Below are 21,471 nucleotides of genomic sequence, written 5' to 3'. Positions count from 1 at the left end.
GCAAGTAATTTGCGCCCCCTAACCCGTGGATTTGCGCCCCCTAACTCGTGGATTTGCGCCCCCTAACCCCCAGATGTTGCACCCGGTGCGGCCGGCCCCCCCTGCACCCCCCACGCTACGCCACTGCACTGCACTTCAGTATACTGAAAACTGTACCACTCAGCCCAAGACAGATTCTTTTCTACAGAAATGTTGTACTTGAAGTGACATAGGCATGTGGCCATGAAAATTTCTGGCTGAGTCTTCAGCTGCACACCTGGCAGGTAAGGTTCTTCCTTCCATTCTTTTCACACGACTTCTCTAAACCAGATAAAGGGAACCTTTCGCCAAATTGTTTTTATTCGTTTTCCAAATTTTACCAGATCAGCTACAAATTAACACAAATTTAATGCAATTTCTCCAAAAACTGGTTTCTTGCACTACATTTTTGATGTGTCCAAAATTTCCTTTCGTTGCTGCTTTATTTTCCTAGTTGTTTCTAGTTTACATTCCTTACAATTAATCTTACATTACAATAGGGTTTTTTTGTTTTGTTTCTAAACTTATTTATCCTTAACCATCAGCTGTCCGCTTGCTAGTTCCTGCACATACAATATTTTAACATTTACAGTATCTACAAGTAGCACCTTAGAGACCAACTAAGTTAGTTACTGATATGAGCAAAAGTGTGCATGCAGATGAAAGCTCATACCAATAACTAACTTAGTTGGTCTCTAAGGTGCTACTGGAAGGAATTTTTAAATTTTATTTTATTTTGACTACAGCAGACCAACATGGCTACCTACCTGTAACTAGTATCTACAAGTGAGGGTTGTCCACAAATTATCGATCTACAATAAATCAGCAATTATCATTTCTAAAATAAATTCCTTTCCTCCCTTCTGCATGCCTAAAAGCCCAATAGTTCACTTTTACTAGATGTTTTTCCTTTTCTTATCTGCACAGTCCACTCTGTCAAATATTCTTTCCAGTCCAAATACATTCTAAAATAGTTCATTCTAAAATAGGAATTCCAAGGTTGACCCCTTTGGCTCCGTATTTTCCCAGGCACCTTAACAGCCAGCCCATAATAGCAGCGGGGAGGCAGACTGTATTTCCTAGAAAATCTTTTTAACAGTTCAATCTTTGGTCGCCCAAACAAGCAAACCCAAGCCGATGTCTTTCCTTTGAAATTTCCCAGCTCGCCTCTATAAGGGTCCGCCGTTTCCTGCTGGCCATGTCCCATCCCATTCTCATCAACATTTTCCGATGCTCCAAACTTGTAACTTAACTGTTCAGTTGTTTAATTCTTCTAAATTCTTTCAGTCTTCTTCCTTCAGTGCTTTCAGTTTCACAGCATAGCAGGGAAACTCAGCAGGCCGTATGGAGATAATGGCAGTGGTCTACCCTGCAGGATTGGTGTGAATATTTTGCCTAGTTTCATGGGCCCCCTCTCCCCCCCCCCGCCTCCAATATGGAGAAAACAAAGCTGGAAAACCTTTCCCCCCCCTCCTATGGTGGAAAGTGCCCCTAGGGCGAATTTAAGAAATCCAAAAGCTTCTCCTTTTTATGCACAGGTAGATCCTTGGGAGCAGAATATGGTTAAGAGCATGGTGCTGATTCTACCAAGGTCGCAGGTTCGATCCCCACGTGGGACAGCAGCATATTCCTGCATTGCAGGGGGTTGGACTAGTAGATGATGCTCAGGACCCCTTCCAAATCTGATTCGATGTGGTCTTTCAAACTCAGGCTGCGTGTGAATGCGCGCGTGTAAAAATGAGGACCCAAAATGAGGATTCCTGCATTTCCCACGACCGGCAGGAAGTGGTCTTGTGGGGGGCGGACGGACGCAAACGACGCCGAGAGAAATCCTCCAGGAAATGCAAATTCCTAGGCTAAGAGACCAGTGGTCTAAACCTCTGCAGGTTGGTGGAACAGGGACCCGAAGGGCTGAGATCCCGGGATAGAAGCAGCGGGGTGTGCAGCTTCGAGGGAACGTCTGAATGATTCTTCGAGTGGTGCAGATGCCGGTCAGTGGCGGCGGGGAAATGGGAGGCGCGGTGGGGAGAGTGTTTCGGTTTCTGCAGGAATTTAGGGGCGCGTTTCTTCTCGGCTGCGCCGCCCCGAGTTGGGCAGAGCTCGAGCGGGTTCGGGAGGAAGAAGCTCGTGGCTGGGCGCAGTTCCCACGACCTCAAAAGGCCCGGGTGTTCGCTCTGAACGTGTGCGCGCGTTACGCACGCGGGCGATTCCCAGTAACTCGTCAGTCTCCTGCTCAGCCATTTCTTAAACGAGGCAGGATGGCGCGCAATTCAAATGGTGGCCTCTTAAGATGCCGCAGCCGAGACCGACTTGGCTTCCTTTGTGTTCTTTAGACAAAGGGTGGTGCATACATTTAAGTGATGGTGATAAATATAATAACAGTTAATAGCAACAGCATTGCCAGGGATTCCGGCTGGGGCAACCCAGTCAGATGGGTAGATGATGATGGTGATAATAATAATAATAATAATTGGAGCTTTGCATGCTGGACGTTTGGACGTCCCAAGATTAGCATTTCTAGTGAAGGATTGGGTAGGTGGTATCTGGTCTGCTAGTCAGAATGGATAATTCTGGGGTTGGAAGGACAAATATTCTGACAATGTGCCACCAAGCCTCTAGTGCAGCCTTTCTCAGGCTTGGGTCCCCAGATGTTTTTGGCCTACAACTCCCATCATCCCTGACCACTGGTCCTGTGAGCTAGGGATCATGGGAGTTGTAGGCCAAAACATCTGGGGACTCAAGGTTGAGAACCACTGCTCTAGTGTATTATGCGTGGAGCAGGGGCTGATGGGAGTTGTAGTCCAAAGCATCAGGAAAGAACCAAGTTGGCCAAGGTGGAGCTAGAGGAAAGAAGCAAAGCACAGTTTACTTGGGCAATTGAAAAGGAATGGACACCCCCACCCCCCATACTCTCTCTCTCTCTCTCTCTCTCTCTCTCACACACACACACACACACACACAGGGGTGCCCATATTTTGGTCACACCTATGCCATTCATTATCATTATACACCGCCCATCCTTGAACAGCACTCTGATAAGTAAAGGAGATGACATCACCACTGCACATTATGGCCCAACCCTCCCAGGTTGCCACTATCCCTAAATTTTAGGCATCACTTTGACTGAGAGAACAACCGAGGCCTTTTTCTTCCTGTAGAGTCCAGTAACTTTTGAGGATGTGGCTGTGTATTTCACCGAGGGACAAGGAGATCTGCTGGATCCGTATCAGAAAGTCTTGTACGCTGAAGTCATGATGGACAATTATGAGAACTTGGCCTCAATAGGTAAGCATATTGATTCTTCTTCTGCTGGAGGCTGGATGATTTGCAAGGAAGCTGTGCGTTTGTCAACGGCATTTCTTCTCTGCCACCAATCCTTTACATTTTCAGGAGAGTTGAGTTGATTTCAATTGGTCAGACTTCCATTTGCTTTCTTTCTCCAGAATGTGGAGATCACTTGGACACTGGAAGCATGGAAATGCATTGCTTTATGCTTCCGTCAGCAGCCTCTTTGGTTTCTGCGCTGAGATCTACAGGCAACGATCAAGGGTGGTCTGTAATAGTGAAATCTATCTCTCCTGGGGTAGCACAGCTGTTGCTGTAGTTAAACATCAGTGTGGCGATTTATTTATTTTGTGCACCGCTTCTTATTTCGAGAAAAATCTCTAATCAGTTTACAAATTACCAAAAAAATGGGGCTCAGTATAAGAAATTCTTGCAGTGAGGAACAGGCAGAAGGCCCTCAGAGCTGGACCTCAGGCTGAACAATGCGGGTGGAGACGCTCCTTCAGATATACAGAGCTGAGGCCATTTAGGGCTTTAAAGATCAGCACCAACACTTTGAATTGCGCCCAGAAACATACTGGGAGCCAAGGTAGATCCTTTAGGACCAGTGTTATATGGTCCCAGCAGCCACTCCCATTCAACAGTTTAGTTATAGTTTCTGAGTCACCTTCAAAGGTAGCCCCATGTAGAGTGCATTGCAGTAGTCCAAGCAGGAGATAACTAGAGCATGCACCACTCTGGTGAGACAGTGTGCAGGCAGGTAGGGTCTCAGCCAGCATACCAGATGGAGCTAGCAGACATCTGCCCTGGGCAACTTTTTGAAAGGAGCTGTCTTGTCTTCTGTTCTCTCCCTTCAGTGATAGCAGGAACCAGGAATCTGCAGCTTTCCATGTGTTGTTGGTCTACAACTCCCCAAAATCTCTGGCCATTGGCCATGTTGGCCGGGGTTGATGAGAGTTGGGATGCCACAACATCTGCACAGGTTCCCCATCCCCGAATTTAGGAAGTTTCCACCAAACTACTCACTCTTTTGTTCCTTCTTGGCAAGGATTTTTACTGGCTAAGCCTCCTCTCATCTCCCAGCTGGAACAGGGAGAACAGCCCTGGGTGCCGGGTACTCAAGTCTTGGATGCATCAGGGATGTCGGACACCGAGTCAGGTGAGAAGTTAGGGGAAGCTGGTGGACAAAAACACACACACACACACAAACCATTTAGGGATTACCAGGAACTCTTAATTGCTTCTTGAGAATTGGCTCTTATGTAAGAGCCATTTTGTTCCAAGAGAGAGTTATAATCACCCAGAAGACATTGCATCCTTATGGTAACGGTAAAGGGACCCCTGACCATTAGGTCCAGTTGTGGCCGACTCTGGGGTTGCGGCGCTCATCTTGCTTTACTGGCCAAGGGAGCCGGCGTACAGCTTCTGGGTCATGTGGCTAGCATGACTAAGCCGCTTCTGGCGAACCAGAGCAGCACACGGAAACACCGTTTACCTTCCCGCCAGAGCGGTACCTATTTATCTACTTGCACTTTGATGTGCTTTTGAACTGCTAGGTTGGCAGGAGCAGGGACTGAGCAATGGGAGCTCACCCCATTGCGGGGATATGAACCACCAACCTTCTGATCAGCAAGCCCTAGGCTCTGTGGTTTAACCCACAGCTTTGCCACCTCAGCTTTGCTACAAAGTTTATTCCACACTGTGAAGAAGAGAACTGTCAACACCTCCGTAGCAGCCGCTGTACCTCCCCTAAGCTGTGGACCAGTTCACAGTTTCCAGTTGACACTGTCCCTTACCATGTTACAAGAATCACTATACAGTCATACCTTGGTTGCTGAACGGCTTAGTTGCCGAACAAATCAACTCCCGAACACCGAAAACCCAGAAATAAGTGTTCTGGGTTTTTGAACGTTTTTCGGAAGCCGAACGTCTGACACGGCTTCCGTTTGAGTGCAGGAAGCTCCTGCAGCCAATTGGAAGCCGCGCCTTGGTTTCAGGAGTCAAATGGACTTCTGGAGCGAATTAAGTTCGAGATCCAAGGTTCCACTGTATTGGGTTTTTTAATCAACTATTTTATCCTGGCTCCCATTTAGGAATAGTTGTCTTGGTTGGTGAGAGGCAAAAACCCTAAGGTTGGAGGGCCATCTGTCAGAGATTCTTTAGCTGTCTCATAAAATCACAGAGTTGGAAGGGACCCTAAGGATCATCTATTCCAACCCCCTGCAACGCAGGAATTTGCAGCTGACCCTTACAGGGATCGAACCTGCAACCTTAGGATTATCAGCGCCACACACTATCCAGCTTCTGCATTGCAGGGGGTTGGATTAGAAGACTTTTGGGGTCCCTTCCAACTGTACAATTCTATGATTCTATGGTCTGATGTCTTAATGCTTGCTTTTAAAAAAAGGGGGGGGAGTGAACCTCCAAGTGCATTCATAACTAGCATGTCATTGAGGACATTTAAGGCTGGAAGTTTTCCCCTGACACATTGCTTTTCTATGTGCAGGAAGTTTATTTATGGAGGAATATTAAAACATTTCATTCTCAGCCTGTAGTCAGTTCAGATGGCGTCCGGTAACAGATAAATTACATGGGACTGCTGGTTCCTGCGGTTCACAGAAAGGCGCTGAATGCCCCACACTTGTATAGGGTGAAGTAAAAATAATTGAGCAGAATGAAATAATAATAATAATAATAATAATAATAATAATAATAATAATAATAATACCCTGCCCATCTGGCTGGGCTTCCCCAGCCACTCTGGGCAGCTTCCAACAAAATATTAAAATACAGTAATGCATCAAACATTAAAAGCTTCCCTAAACAGGGCTGCCTTCAGATGTCTTCTAAAAGTCTGGTAGTTGTTCTTCTCTTTGACATCTGGTGGGAGGGCGTTCCACAGGGCGGATGCCACTATCAAGAAGGCCCTCTGCCTGGTTCGCTGTAACTTGGCTTCTCGCAGCGAGGGAACCGCCAGAAGGCCCTCAGCGCTGGACCTCAGTGTCCGGGCAGAACGATGGGGGTGGAGACGCTCCTTCAGATATACTGGACCAAGGCCGTTTATCAACGACAGATGATAAATCATTATTCATGCACACCCCACCAACCAATTTCAGTTTCTTGCACATCTTCATGTATTGTTTCCTTCCTTTATTATTTTACTACCTTCCTTTCCTTCCTTCTCAAGTTCAGAAGTGAATTGGTGTTTATCCTTGCAGGTGATGTTGAGAGACGGCCGTTGTGCCCTGTGTATGGGAAAGATCTTCCTCAGATCTGCCATATCGAACAGCAGAAATGCCGCACTGGAGAAAAAACCTCACGGTTCCTTAGAGCATCAAACATGTTCTGTCAAAAAACCACGGTTTCTGAGCGAACGTGTGAACCGCAAAGGAGAGAGGTCCCCCTGAGCCACCGGCGAGTTCTCACTGGAAAGAAGCCCTATCAGTGCTCAGAGTGTGGGAAATGTTTTCGCCAGCAGTCGCAAATTATAGCACATGAGAGAATCCACACAGGGGAGAAACCGTATGGATGTTCTGAGTGCGGAAAACGTTTTCGCCAGCAGTCGCACATTATAGCACATGAGAGAATCCACACAGGGGAGAAACCGTATGGATGTTCTGAGTGCGGAAAACGTTTCACTCAGCAGTCGCAGGTTCAGGCTCATGAGAGGATTCACACAGGAGAGAAGCCCTATCGTTGTGGAAAGTGCGGGAAGCGTTTCTCCCAACAAACACACCTCCTCAAACATCAGAGGCTTCACACAAGTGAGGAAAGCCTATAAATGCATGAAGGGTAGAGAGTGTTTTGCTTGACGCTTGTGGCTTTTGAGCCGCCAAAAGATCCACACAGCGGCAGAGGGTATGCTGCGGCCAGGCGTGAGAAAACTGCCTTGGCAGCATCCTCGCTTGGTGGCACCCAGCCACGGAGAGTGGTGCAACGGTGCAACAGCACTTTCTCTCCCTGGCGCCGCTGGGCCAGCCCTCTGTTTCCCTTTCCCACAGGATAAATCCCCAATGGAGAATGAATCACGAGCGACAGTGGGTTTTTCTTTTGGGAAAACAGGTTGCAAACAAACTGTATTATAACAGATGTAAACTAGGAGTTTTGGTTCTTCTTTTTCTTCCACTGAATTGTAACAACCAGTGCTGTTGCTTTTTATTAAAATGAGTACAGTTTCAAGTTTTAAGCTGAATACTGTTCAGGTTACTTTCTTTTACACATCTTCTATAGATCAGACTCCTCCCCCACACACTTCAGGAATTTAGGATTTTAACTGGACTGTTTCCTTACAGACCCCCAAATCCTCCTTTGCCTCAGAATCACGACTGCCCTTTCCTGTCAGAGTATTCCCTCTAAGGACCCTTTTTCCATGTGGAAATGTAGCCTTTCTAGGCCTTATTAACCATGGATAGGAAAATGTTGCACCCGAGCAGGGACGAAAAGGAGCCAAAAGACACCAAGGGGTTAAATCCAGAGAAAGAGCTTTTATTCTGCCATGGGGGGGGGGGCAGAGGAGCAAGTGTGATAACTCACAAAAACAGAGAAAACAATGGACTCTGTTCCCTAGTTTTAGGGTTTTGGGGGTAATCCTAACTGTTCCCCTTCAGGACGGTATCTTTTCTATTTTAACGGTGTTCTGCGATTCAGAACCTGAGAGCATATACTGTCAGTTCTCGGCTCTCCTCAGCTCTACCCCATGTCAGAACGAACTCTCCTGACAGAATCCCTCTCTCAGACCCCATGAATCCCTCACACCTTCTCTCACTCCACTCCAACTGCCTCCCATGGAACTGGCCAATCAGGAGCTGTTGCTAGGTAACAGTTTGCTGGAAGGGGAAAAAAAACCAACACTCCATGACTCAGCCTGCTCAGTAAACAAACTTTTCCATCCCAAGTTGCCACCAACTCTCCTCTCTCTGCCCCAGAGTGTAGCTGCAGCTGACAGCATTGGACTGCTGCACCAGAAAGCTGCCTCCACAGCTGCCTCATGCGCTGGAGCCAGGCTCCTATGAGGGAGCCTGTTGTGGGGGTGCCTGGTCGCGCCCCCTCAAAAAAAATGCACCCAGGGCCACAGACCCCCAGCTACTGTGATAAGAATTTTGAGGTCTTAGTTATATGTTAAATGTTCATAAGTGTACCAACCAAGCACATACATAGATCAACACAGGAAGACCGACCTGGAACCATTTTGATTCCTAAACTGAGCAGATGTTTTCTCTGCAAGGTCAAAGTGGGAAACCTCCCCATTGTCTCTTTCCTCACAAATCCTGTCTTAAGGGCACATTTAAGATATGAACAGGGTGTGAGCCTGTGACCTGGCCCAGGAACTAAGTATTTCTCATCACAAAAGACTAGCCAGGCTCCCCAGGAAATCCAATCAAGTAACCTGCCAGACAGGAGATAAACAACAAACAATATTCAAATTTCTGTTTTAAGACCGCCTTTTCTGTGATGTAGTATGATGTATCTGAGGGGTGGTCTTAGGTTACACCCCTTCTGTGATGCATGTATGATGTTTCTGGGGGTGGTCGTGATCTACAGGGTAGCAATTTCAAAAGTCTTTATAAGGCCTTGCGCGCCATTGTTCTGGGTTCCTCCTCCTTTCCTGCGGGTGAGGGGAGCACCCTGTTGCAACAGATCAATAAAGATCAAGCTTACTAGCTGCTTTGCTTCTCAATATTCTCTGGTTGGCCTCTGTTATTTTCTCCTACCAATAGGGAACCTACGTAAGGACTCTATATGGGCTCTTGGATACCCCATAAGGGAAAAGGGCAATTTTTGTTTACAACACTACTCCACAGGCTCCACAAGAGAGAGAAACCTCGTAAATGGAGTGTAGGAAAAAGTTTTTATCGATACTTTGTGTTCCTCAGACACTAGAGCAGGCTTCCTCAACCTCGGGCCCTCCAGATGTTTTTGGCCTACAACTCCCATGATCCCTAGCTAGCAGGACCAGTGGTCAGGGATGATGGGAATTGTAGTCTCAAAAACATCAGGAGGGCCGAGGTTGAGGAAGCCTGGGCTAGAGAGTCCACACAGGAGAGACCCTGCAAATGCCACGAGTGGGTCAATGTGCAAGCCTTTTGGAAAATCACATCAACCTCCACATAGGACAAAAAAACAAACCCATGAATGCTTGGAATGTAGGGAAAATTTTGATGGTACCTCAGGACTAGAGAGCCCACACATGGGAGGAACCCTGTAAATGTGCAGAAAATCAAAAATGTTTTGCTTAGAGTTCCCTTGTGGAAACCCAACTGAGAAGTCACTCGCTGCTTTTTTTCTGCATTTCTGTTGCCTTTATTGTATTGATTTGTTTGACCTGCTTCAATTAAAAATATATAAAAGAAAAGAAAACTCTACAGAATGTTTTTAAAGAGAGCATTCAATGTTTCAATGAATTACAATGTTTCAGTTCAAAGAGTTTCAATAAAGGTGGGGGCTATTGGGCTTTTCTTTGTTACTATGTTATGTATTTTTGTGTTTTTATGTTGTAAACTGCCCTGTGTTCCTCAGATGAAGGGTGGTATAGAAATGATAAAATAAATAAAATTCACTCAGGAGACAAGCCCTTCGGTTGCCTGATTGACAGTTTGTTTTGAGGCACAATTCAGAGTCTTGGGTGACTTGTCTTGTTCATATTGTACAGATATTACATCTTGACATTCGTGCTCTATGCTGTAAATCTCTGTGGTCTTTTGATGAAGGACAGTATATACATTTAATAATAATAATGTACTTTAAATGTATGGTATATACACAGCCACAAGTGCTCTCTTAATATGATCTTTATGGAAGTAAGGGAGATGGGATGGTTATCATTCCATTTTGTGTGAGAATATTCCGGGCGCGCTAGAAATATTCCAGTTGTTTCATGCATTTGATGAACTGGAGTCTAGTCCACAAAAGCGTATCGTTGCCTCTGTAACCTGTGTCCGGGCTGTGAGTATTGTTGCACTTAGGTAGCCAAAAGCAGCACTGTCCATGCCCAAAAAAAGGTAAAATGCGGGTGGCGCTGTGGTCTAAACTACTGAGCCTCTTGGGCTTACTGATCGGAAAGTCTCCATCATTCATCTGGTGGCAGAAAGCCATTTTTCTCCTCATGCTTTCCAACACTTAATTCTCCACGTGCCAGCAGAGGTCACCCAAGTTCCATTTGGATAGCTTTCTGTTCCCTGGTTGAAGATAACGCAGAAATGCAGCTCTGTGTAAGCAGGGGTGTTTGCAGGAAATATGTAAAATTGCAATACTCGAAGCTACCAGCATGAGTTTGACCAAACTGCGGGAGGCAGTGGAAGACAGGAGTGCCTGGCATGCTCCGGTCCATGGGGTCATGAAGAGTCGGACACGACTAAACGACTAAACAACAAGAACAAGAACAACAAAAAGGAATTTTCTGCGTAAGGAATTTTCTGTACACGATGATGGCAGAATTTTTTACAGGCTCGGCATTACCTTTGATATTCAGTGGAGCAGGACTTTTAAAAGCAGGTTTTCCAATTCCAAAGCCCCAAACCCATCAGATATCCCAACACACACAGACACACATTGAATGATGGTAGACGACATCCCCGTGTTGAGCCAATTCCCACTTGTGGAATGCTCTCCTCAAAGGCTCATCTGGCACCATCATTATATAGCTTTAGGTGCCAGGTGTTACAGGAATTCTAAGGTCTCAAATATAGTATAATTGTTGATAACTGCACAAGATAAACACACATACATAAGTATATAAACCACATGTCTAAAACAGTACAGGAGAGTAATCCAGAAGCCATATTGGCTCTCCTTAAAAAACTACAGTTATACCTCATGTTACGTCCGCTTCATGTTATGTTCTTTCAGGTTACGTCCTGCGGTGACCTGGAAGTACCGGAAAGGTTTACTTCTGGGTTTCGCTGCTCGCGCATGCGCAGACGCACAAAATGACATCATGCGCAGAAGCGGCGAATCGCAACCTGCAAGTGCGCAGATGCACCGTTGCAGGTTGCGTTCTTTTCATGTTGTGAACGGGCCTCCGGAACGGATCCCGTTCGCAACCAGAGGTACCACTGTAAATATTTCCTCTGCCTCCTTAATCCCCCTAGGCCAACCCCAACCTCCCTCACCACCAAAGGAATACAGTGGTACCTCCGGTTACAAACTTAATCCGTTCCAGAGGTCCGTTCATAACGGGAAACCATTCTCAACCTGAGGATGGCGTCTCCTGCTGTGCGTGTGACTCTGGTGCACGATTTCCACTCGCATTCAGGGGCAAAGTTCGCTTCCAGGAGCACGTACTTCTGGGTTAGCGGAGCTCATTACCCGAAGCGTGCGTAACCAGAAGCGTTCGCAAACAGAGGTACCACTGTACGAGTGAATAGTAAAGAGAACCTGCACAAGTGACGCTGACACAAAACCCCACACATACACTAAGTAGAATGGAAGCGCTTCCACCCCACCCCCACTCACCATGCCCCCCTCCACCTTTTCTTCCTAATGTAACACTAACGTCTCAACAAATGAAACTGATCTGTAGAAAGCGTAACTTGAAAAAAGAGACATTGTGCATACTTTTGTAAACCAACAAATCTTTAATAAAAATAAAAATGTGTTTTAAAAAATAATTAAAAAAAGAACATACTGAAAACTGAATGAATCTGACCCGCACATTCCAATAGCAACCTGACAACCTAAAACATAGCTATCCATTGAAATGTACATTTATCCAAATATTGCAATGCCATTTCCCAAGCCAAACCTATGCTCACAATAATACGTTTATTGGGTGAAAGTGCTCAAAAACTGGCAGCGTGAAAATGAATATTGTTGTGAAAATAACATACAAAGATGCATTATGGTAGGAGAAATATATTGGTGGGGGGGGGGGAATGTGTACATTGGTCAAAACTGCATATAGGCATGTGCTTATTAGGAGAAGTTGGCATTAAAATGACAGTCTTCTGGATTGACCCAAGAGGCAGCCAAAATCATTGCTGTGGGTGGTGCCCAATGCTAGTCCTATTCAGAGTATACCCTTCAAAGTTAATAAACATGGCCAGCTTTGTCAAAGAATGCAAAGGGGTCTGCTCCGTTGGGTAGCACCCCTTGTACAGAACTGGGTTGAAAAGGAGGCGTGGCATCGTGAATGCCACATGGGCCAGCCAATCATTCAGCAACAACTTATGGCTCCTTGGGGCTGAAGTAACCTTGTGAGTTTGATCGTGCATTTAGGGTGGTTCCCCTGAACAGGACACTGAGCTGAAGGGGGCACAAAATTGAGAACGCCTGCAACTGAGAAAAACCATTTGGGGTTGGCAGATTTTGACCTTGCTTAGGGCACCAGGGTACTAAAGGCTGCCAAAGCCCACCACTGCCAGGGAGGAAGCTGTATCAGTGCAGTGAGTTTATGCCCATCTGTCTCCACCCTTAGGCCGAGAGTTTCAGGATGCCTTTCTTGCTCACATAAAAGAAGGGCTGGAGGGTCTCTCCTGAGAAGGAGGCTTCTGAGAATGAGTGGAGGAGGGCTGCTGTATCTGCATCGTAAAAGGACACCCGTCCCCCTTCCCAGTTCAGGGCCACTCGGATCCTCTTGGGCTCCCCACCCAGAATCAAAACAGGGGGCCCATTGCGGGTGGAGACCCTATATTGATCACCCCACTTCCCTATGCGCCAGAACCCTTCCTTAGGACCCGGGATGAACTCGCCTTTCCTCTTCACAGACTCTCTGGCCACCCCCACGGCCCATTCCCCCTCGCTCCCCACAGCCACTTCCCAGAAACGTCTGCCTTCCCTGAACGCCTCACGTCCCAGCACGTAGTATTGGTAGTCGAATCTCTTCGGGTTGTTTAGTATGTCTTGATGCCTTTCTCCCTTCCTCACACTCTTAAGATCTCCAGACAGGATGAGCAGGGAATGGGCTGTGCCTGGATCCAAAGTTACGTTTTCTGCAATGGGGTGGGGGGTGGGGGTCAGGGGATGAAAGAGAAGACCAGCAACGTCAGCCGGGAGATTGGATTGCGTCTAAACATATGGCAGGGGAAAGCGCTTCCTTATTTTGTCAACAAGGCTTCAATGCCGGCCTGCCCAAGAGGCGTGGTGAGGCAGTTGCCTCAGGCCAGCAGGCTCCTGGGGGCAGCTGCACTGTAGGGCTGGGTGATACAGTGGTACCTTGGTTCTCAAACGCCTTGGTTCTCAAACGCCGAAAACCTGGAAGTAAGTGATCTGGTTTCTGAATGTTTTTCGAAACTGAACGTCCAATGCGGCTGTTGGCTATTGTTTCTGGGGCACCTGCACCAACAGATTTGCTGCCCCCTGCATGAGGCAAAGGAGTGTTTGAGCTGGCAGAGTTAACAGGGGCAGCCGGAAGTGAAAGAAGCATTGGCTGGCTTCCAGGCTTTTCCTACACTGTGTTTTTTGCATAGCACACATACACACATCGTGATTCGTGATATATTACCAGGTCAAAAATTACGAAACCGATTATCACAATATGGATTTCAAACCAGTTTTGGACAATATATTGATATATCACCCAGCCCTGCTACACTACTACCCACCTGCTCCTAAAATGTCCAGGATAAAATGTCCAGGACAAGACCAGGTTTCTGTCTCCACATCCTGCACTGCCTCCCTTATTTTATGAGATTAGGAGTTAAAGGTAAAGGTACCCCTGACCATTAGGTCCAGTCATGGCTGACTCTGGGGTTGTGGCACTCAGCTCGCTTTATTGGCCGAGGGAGCCGACGTACAGCTTGCGGGTCCTGTGGCCAGCATGACTAAGCCGCTTCTGGCGAACCAGAGCAGCGCACAGAAATACCGTTTACCTTCCCGCCGGAGCGGTACCTGTTTATCTACTTCCACTTTGACGTGCTTTCGAGCTGCTAGGTTGGCAGGAGCAGGGACTGAGCAACGAGAGCTCACCCCGTCACGGGGATTCGAACCGCCGACCTTCTGATTGGCAAGTCCTAAGCTCTGTGGTTTAACTCACAGCGCCACCCGCATCCCATTAGAAGTTAGATTAGGAGGAGTTAATGGAGCTCCAGCTCCAGCAGAGTTGTCGCCTTCCTTTTTTGGTTAAAAACATCCCTGACAAAATAACAAAGAAATATCTGTGAGGTCTTGAAAGGGAACATGTCTGGACTCATGGCTAAGGAGGATATAATCTTCTTGTCTGTGCATGAAGAAAAAAACACAGCTGAGTGAGTCACAGGCAGAAGAGGACACACAACAGAATTTGGGTTCTTTGAGCTTAAAGCAAATGGGGAGAGATCTGATGTGGGGCAGTGGATCCACCTGCCGGATTGTTTAAGCTGTGTGCTGCCACCACCTATGTTCTGCCAGTCTTTATTGGTGAACGGACACAGATATGAGAATGTGAAATGTGCCTCCAATGACCCCCTTCTGAAGGAGACCTCTTGGAGCTCCTCATCCCCAAACAGACTTGGAAATTTACCTTTTCTCAGCTGAAGTCCTGACCGCAGAGATTCTGGAGAAGGAAAGGGGAACATAGACTCAGTGCCACACCACCATTCCTGGTCAGAAATCTGGTAATGATAACATGAGCCTTGGTAGCTCCATCAGTACAGCGCGAGACTCTTAATCTCAAGGTCACGGGTTCAAGACCCATGTTGGGCAAAAAAATTCCTGCTTTGCAGGGGGTTGGACTAGATGGAAATGCGGAAGAATTGTGATTTAGGAGCTGGAGCTGGCCTTGTGCAATTAACCTTTCATTCAATACTGACCTAAGCTTGTCCTTGGGCCTCCCTACAGCTGGAAGGAGGGATTCTACCGGTAGCCTAGTACTGTGCCCTTGTAAAGAGGGAGATGTGGCTGTTTGTTGGTTGTTTAGTTCCTCTGTGTTAATGGCTTGTTGATTGCCTGCCTTTTTGTTTGACTTTGGGTGAGGATTTGCATTTTTGTATGTGGGTCTAAAGTCCTATTTTTGCTCAATAAATCCAGACTTTCTGCTCCACCAGTGGTTTGTCGTTACTTCAAATATCCATTAAGAATGAACCCTTTTGCATTTGGCAAAAGGTCCCCTACAATTCGATGAGCTCATAGCATTATAGCTCGGGGTGGCCAACATGGTGCCCTCCAGATGTTATGGACTGCAAGTCCCATCATTCCTAGGAACTGACCATGCTGGCTGGGGATGATGGGAGTTGTGGGCAAAAACATTGGCAAGCCACCATGTTGATTCTCATTGCATACATCAGGGCAGGGGTGGTGCCTGGACTTACAAACTTGGAAAAACAGGGACCCCCACTCACTGATCTCCCCAGAAACCTTGAGGAGCTGCCGAATCACAGCAGAACCTTCCTGATCCTGGGAAGGGGAGAACGAGTCTCAGCTGTCCCCTTTTTTGGCTGCAAATTCAGCTCCCCAGACTGAGAGGGTGGATTGAATTCCCAGGTTTTTGAGTGGGGAGTTAAGGCTTGCTGCCATTGGAGGATGGCCTTATCTTCAGCCATGCCAGGTTCCAGGGTCAGTCCCTGGCCTATCCAGGGAGGGATGGAAACGCCTCTTGCCTGAACTCCTGGAGAGCATCAATGTAGACAATATTGAGCTAGAGGGACCCAGAGTTTGGACGATGTGAAATCATTCCCCCATCCCACTGTTAAACAAGGCTGGATGCTGAAGCCCATAGCATCTACAAATGAGCAGGATGCAGTTGTCCAGACTATGTTTGAGCAGAGCCCTTTCTGCATATTTTTTGCTCTATAAGACTCACTTTTCCCCTCCTAAAAAGTAAGGGGAAATGTGTGTGCGTCTTATGGAGCGAATGCAGGCTACGTATCTATCCCAGAAGCCAGAACAGCAAGAGGTATTGCTGCTTTCACTGCGCAGCGATCCCTCTTGCTGTTCTGGCTTCTGAGATTCAGAATATTTTTTTTCTTGTTTTCCTCCTCCAAAAACTAGGTGCGTCTTGTGGTCTGGTGTGTCTTATAGAGCGAAAAATACGGTAAATATATTTGCCTTTTCATTGCCTAATTATTCTATTATTCTATCTTGCTCACATTACAAATGACCTTGAGGCATTCGTGCACAATTTTAAACATGAACCTTGCAGCTCTTTTTTATTACCTGTGAATTTTTTCATGACACCCTCCAGGAAGGGGTTTATATCGCAGAAGTCCCAAATCCTCCACTTCAGGGCAGAGGGAAAAGCCACAGGAGGATCCTGCAAGTTCTGCTTTGCCCTAGACCTGGGGGAGAAGACCATCATCAACCCACCATCCTTCCAATGAAGAGCAGCTCTCTGTAAAGCCACGTGCCTTATGAGGAACGGTTGCAGGAGTTGGGCATGTTTAACCCGGTAAAGATGAGACTGAGAGGATATCTTCAAATATCTAAAGGGCTGACACATGGAAGATGGAGGAAACTTGTTTCCTCCTGCTCTGGAGGGTAAGACAAGAAGAAGAAGACGACGAAACAAGGAGGAGTTTGGATTTGGTATCCCGCTTTATCAATACCCTAAGGAGTCTCAAAGGGACGCAGGTGGCGCTGTGGGTTAAACCACAGAGCCTAGGACTTGCTGATCAGAAGGTCGGCGGTTCGAATCCCTGCGACGGGGTGAGCTCCCGTTCCTCGGTCCCTGCTCCTGCCAACCTAGCAGTTCAAAAGCATGTCAAAGTGCAAGTAGATAAATAGGTACCGCTCCGGTGGGAAGGTAAACGGCGTTTCCGTGTGCTGCTCTGGTTCGCCAGAAGCGGTTTAGTCATGCTGGCCACATGACCCGGAAGCTGTACGCCTGCTCCCTCGGCCAATAAAGCGAGATGAGCGCCGCAATCCCAGAGTCGGTCACGACTGGACCTAATGGTCAGGGGTTCCTTTACTGTTACCTAAGGAGTCTCAAAGTGGCTAACATTCTCCTTTCCCTTCCTCCCCCACAACAAACACTCTGGGAGGTGAGTGAGGCTGAGAGACTTCAGAGAAGTGTGACTGGCCCAAGGTCACCCAGCAGCTGCATGTGGAGGAGCGGGGAAGTGAACCCGGTTCCCCAGATTATGAGACTACCGCTCTTAACCACTACACTATACTGGCTCCCACACCACACTGGCTTCAAATTACAAGAAAGGAGTTTCCAACTAAGGAATAACTTTCTGGCAGTAAGAGCTGTATGACAGCAGAACAGACTCCCTCAGGAGGTGGTGGACTCTCCCTCCTTGGAGATTTTTAAGCAGAGGTTGGATGGCCTATATGTACTATATGAGTTAGTTGAGATTTCTGCACTGCAGGGGGCTGGACTGGGTGACCCTCAGGGTCCCTTTCAACTCTGCAGTTCTATGTAGGTGTGGAATCTTAATTAGAATCCTAGCATCACAGAACAGATCAGTTCCTCCTTGCTGGTGAGGACAACGAAATTGTCAGCTAGACAATGGAGGAATTTGGGGGACCTTAATTTCTTGGCAGCGTTTGAGTTCTGACAGATATGGGGGAAGTTGAAATCTCCCATGACCACTATATAGTAAGGTCGCTGTTGTTTCTCTCTCCTCCTTAACATATTCCTATAGTTTCCTACGCGTGAGTTGGGGCTACTCCCCGCAGTGATCCTAAGTGATCTTTGTGCTTACCTCTGTAAGAAGCTTCTGATATCCTAGAGGGAAATAAAAAGGGAGATTCAGTGAAGACATTTCCCTGTGTAACATGGAGTGGGTCTATTTCAATCGCTCAACAGCTGAAGAAATAACAGGCATACACACACACACACACACACACACACACACACACACACGTATATATAAATAAATAAATATTGTCCAAGTGCAAAACCAAACCTTCCCCATCAAATACACACACATCTATAATCGTAAGATAAGTGAGTCAAACGGCAAAGTACAGCCATTTGTGCAGGGGCAAGTTTTTTTGTTTAATGCATGTTTGGTTTAAAAGTGAGTTTCAGGCTGGAAAGTGTTGAAGACTGGGATAATGTGTACCAGTTCAGCCTTCCACCCCTGATTGGCTTTATGTGGGTGGGGGAGATTTCAAAAATGGTATCTCCCTGTTTGTAATGTGAATTGGTACACTCCACCCAGAACCAGACTCTACCTGCAGGAGTTGGCTTGCTGGCTGCTGAAACTTCTCCTGCATCACCTTGATGCGGTTTTCAAGAGAGGAGAGCTTCTCTGAGAGCCTGGCCAGGTGCTCCTCGCTTTTCCTGGCAACCTCCTTCTCCACCTCTGCCATCCGGGCCAGGAGATTTTTCTCTAGTGCTTCCAGAAACTGTCGTAGCCGTCGGAACTCAGCCACCATCTTTTCCCTCTCTGATTCTGTTCGTTTCTGCAGCAAATACAGTGGTACCTCGGGTTACAGGCGCTTCAGGTTACAGGCGCTTCAGGTTACAGACGCTTCAGGTTACAGACTCTGCTAACCCAGAAATAGTACCTCGGGTTAAGAACTTTACCTCGGGATGAGAACAGAAATCATGCGGTGACAGCGGTAGGCCCCATTAGCTAAAGTGGTACCTTGTGTTAAGAACAGTTTCAGGTTAAGAACAGACCTCCGGAACGAATTAAGTTCTTAACCCGAAGTACCACTGTAAAGTGAAAAGGTGAGAACCACGGATGAGTCTCAGGAACCAAGAGTGAGGCTTTGCAGACTCAAGAGATCAGTTCTGAGAATTCCTTTGGAAGGGCACGTCTGACATTCGCACCAATATTCAGAAGCAAGCTTACAATCACCCCTCACCCCATGCTATCTCATGTTCTTTGGGCAATCAGGCCATTATAAATAGTAAGGGGGTGCATTAGATAACACACACACCCCTCTCTCTCACTCACATACACCCCTTTCTGGATTTCAGACAGCGATTCTGAAATATATGGCACTTTTCCACACCCCGGGAAGAGCAACACTTACAAGCAGGTCTTGGCTTTCCTTCTCAAAGTCTGCTTTAACTGCCAGAGTTTCCCGCGTCTCCTTCTTCAGAATTTCTATCCAGTTGCGGAGCTGATCCTGAAAAGAAAACAGTTTGGTTCCTTTCTTTAAAAACAAACGTTTTAGTATGCAGATAATAGGCAAGTTAAATACAGTGGTACCTCGGGTTACATACGCTTCACGTTACAGACTCCGCTGACCTAGAAATAGTGCTTCAGGTTAAGAACTTTGCTTCAGGATGAGAACAGAAATTGTGCTCTGGCGGCGCAGCAGCAGCAGGAGGCCCCGTTAGCTAAAGTGGTGCTTCAGGTTAAGAACAGTTTCAGGTTAAGTACGGACCTCCGGAACGAATTAAGTACTTGACCCGAGGTACCACTGTAGTTTGCTTGGGTCACCCTTCTGCATCCCAGAATTTGGTCCCTGTGAAGCAGCCCAGGATCTCTTACTGGAGATTTTCTCTTGTCTGGTGTGTGTGTGTAGTAAAGCCAGTGGCTTAGCGTGGGGGGTGCAGGGGGGCCCGGCCGCACCGGGCGCAACATCTGGGGGTTAGGGGGCGCAAATCCACGGGTTAGGGGGTGCAAATCCACGGGTTAGGGGGGCAAATTACTTGCCTTGCCCCGGGTGCTGACAACCCACGCTACGCCACTGAGTAAAGCATTTTGTTTCAAGTCTCCCTTGTGCACACCTATGTCTCCCCACTGCACCCCAAATCGAGACCCACTGCATTTTCCTACCTTGTACTCCTGGGACGCCTCCTCCAGAGGAATCACCTCATGTTTCTTGTGCTCCTTGGATCTGTCACACACCACACAGATGGGGGCTTCTTCCTCCTTGCAGAAGAGCTTCAGGGGCTCCTGGTGCTTCTCGCAGATCTTCCCCTTTCCTTCTGCCCCCTTTTCCCCTGGAAGGGAGACTTTCTCGGCTACTAGTATTTCCACAACATTTTTCAGCGGCCGATTGGGGATGAGGTTCCTGTGCTGAATGATTTCTCTGCAATGAGGGCAGGAAGCCTCTCCCTCGGATTTCCCCCAGCACTGGATCAGGCAGGCTCGGCAGAAGTTGTGCCCGCACTCCGGGATGATCACCGGATCCCTGAAATACTCCAGGCAGATGGGGCAAGTGGCTTCCTCGCAGAGATCCTGCACGGGACCCCCAGAAGCAGCCATGGCTGCTGCCTCGCCAGGGAGAGAGAGCTTGGATCCCTTTGCTTTGCTTTTCGCGCGCGAATGGATGTGTTTCCATTTCCTTTCCAGGGGGTGACTCAAAATTTCCTTGCTCTGCAGATGTTAGAAAGGAGATCTGGCATATTGCTTGCCCCACCCAAGCAGGGTGACTCAGGATCTCTGCTGCCTTTGAGACGTGGATTTAAGTGGATTTAAGTCTTTGATATGGAAATTCATTTTTAAATCTTTCCAGCTTCAGGGCACAATCACGGGACAATTGGGGACCCCTCAGCAGCCACCGACCTGGGGAATTTTTTTTTAAAATATATATATTTTATTAAGGATTTTCTTGTTTTACAGAAGTGTAGTGCCTCGTATTTTATTTTTTTCCCATGTAGCATTTTTACAAATCCGTTTCATTTGTTGAGGCATTAGGGGGAGAAGAAAAGAAAAAAGAAAGGGGGGGTGGAGAGAGGGAAGATGGATAGGGGTGGGGTCGGGTGGCGGTGTTTCTATTATGTTTAATGTATGTAGAGTTTGGTGTCAGCGTTTTAAAGCTGTTTTCAGGTCCAGCTTCTTCCCGCTTTTTTTACACCCACTGATCCCATCTCCAGTCTGTCCATCCACTCAGAAAAATTAACATGGATGGAATCATTTATCTTTCTTTTTTATTTTTTGGTGAGGGGAAGAGTTCTTTCTCTTTTTACTTGTGATTTTTTAATCTTTATATACAGTGGTACCTCAGGTTAAGTACTTAATTCGTTCCGGAGGTCCGTTCTTAACCTGAAACTGTTCTTAACCCGAAGCACCACTTTAGCTAATGGGGCCTCCTCCTCCTGCTGCTGCGCCGCCAGAGCACAATTTCTGTTCTCATCCTGAAGCAAAGTTCTTAACCCGAGGTATTATTTCTGGGTTAGCGGAGTCTGTAACCTGAAGCGTATGTAACCCAAGGTACCACTATACTGCTGAATTATTCTTGTTCGGTGGTTGACACATTCCTCATAAAATTCTTTTCAAATCAGTGTTTTTAAAAAAATTCAGTGTCGGTGCTCTGAACATTTTTCTCTGACATTTCATTTGATCCATGCTGAAGTGAGGGCACTCTTCTTAATTTGGGTCTAATTTGGGCATGCTCCCTTCCAAGGCC

General features: G+C 47.1%; 2 protein-coding genes across 5 annotated transcripts; one reads left to right on the top strand and one right to left on the bottom strand.

Moving 5' to 3' along the window:
• Positions 1-1,643: 1,643 nt before the first annotated feature.
• On the top strand, positions 1,644-7,495 carry LOC310701878 (zinc finger protein 92 homolog). 3 transcript variants are annotated; one of them, XM_083493361.1, is made up of 4 exons: positions 1,644-1,904; positions 3,177-3,303; positions 4,352-4,462; positions 6,522-7,495. In XM_083493361.1, the coding sequence occupies exons 1-4, from the start codon at positions 1,860-1,862 to the stop codon at positions 7,082-7,084; spliced, it is 846 nt and encodes a 281-aa protein (XP_083349487.1). In that variant the 5' UTR covers positions 1,644-1,859; the 3' UTR covers positions 7,085-7,495. The 3 variants fall into 3 exon arrangements, with proteins under 3 accessions (XP_083349487.1, XP_083349489.1, XP_083349488.1); XM_083493362.1 differs by having other exon boundaries at positions 1,817-2,009; XM_083493363.1 differs by lacking the exon at positions 4,352-4,462.
• Positions 7,496-11,856: 4,361 nt separating this feature from the next.
• Positions 11,857-20,599, bottom strand: LOC310701615 (zinc finger protein RFP-like). 2 transcript variants are annotated; one of them, XM_083492781.1, is made up of 7 exons: positions 19,896-20,598; positions 19,144-19,239; positions 18,334-18,564; positions 17,859-17,881; positions 16,369-16,490; positions 14,738-14,770; positions 11,857-13,229 (listed from the first exon to the last, which is right to left on the bottom strand). In XM_083492781.1, the coding sequence occupies exons 1-7, from the start codon at positions 20,325-20,327 to the stop codon at positions 12,712-12,714; spliced, it is 1,455 nt and encodes a 484-aa protein (XP_083348907.1). In that variant the 5' UTR covers positions 20,328-20,598; the 3' UTR covers positions 11,857-12,711. The 2 variants fall into 2 exon arrangements, with proteins under 2 accessions (XP_083348907.1, XP_083348908.1); XM_083492782.1 differs by lacking the exon at positions 18,334-18,564 and having other exon boundaries at positions 19,896-20,599.
• Between the last annotated feature and the right edge of the window lie 872 nt (positions 20,600-21,471).

Source organism: Podarcis liolepis (assembly GCF_965112155.1).
Source record: "Podarcis liolepis genome assembly, chromosome: 2".
NCBI lineage: Eukaryota > Metazoa > Chordata > Lepidosauria > Squamata > Lacertidae > Podarcis > Podarcis liolepis.
The sequence above is the reverse complement of the archived record's forward strand: the minus strand, read 5'-3'. Positions and strand labels throughout refer to the sequence as shown.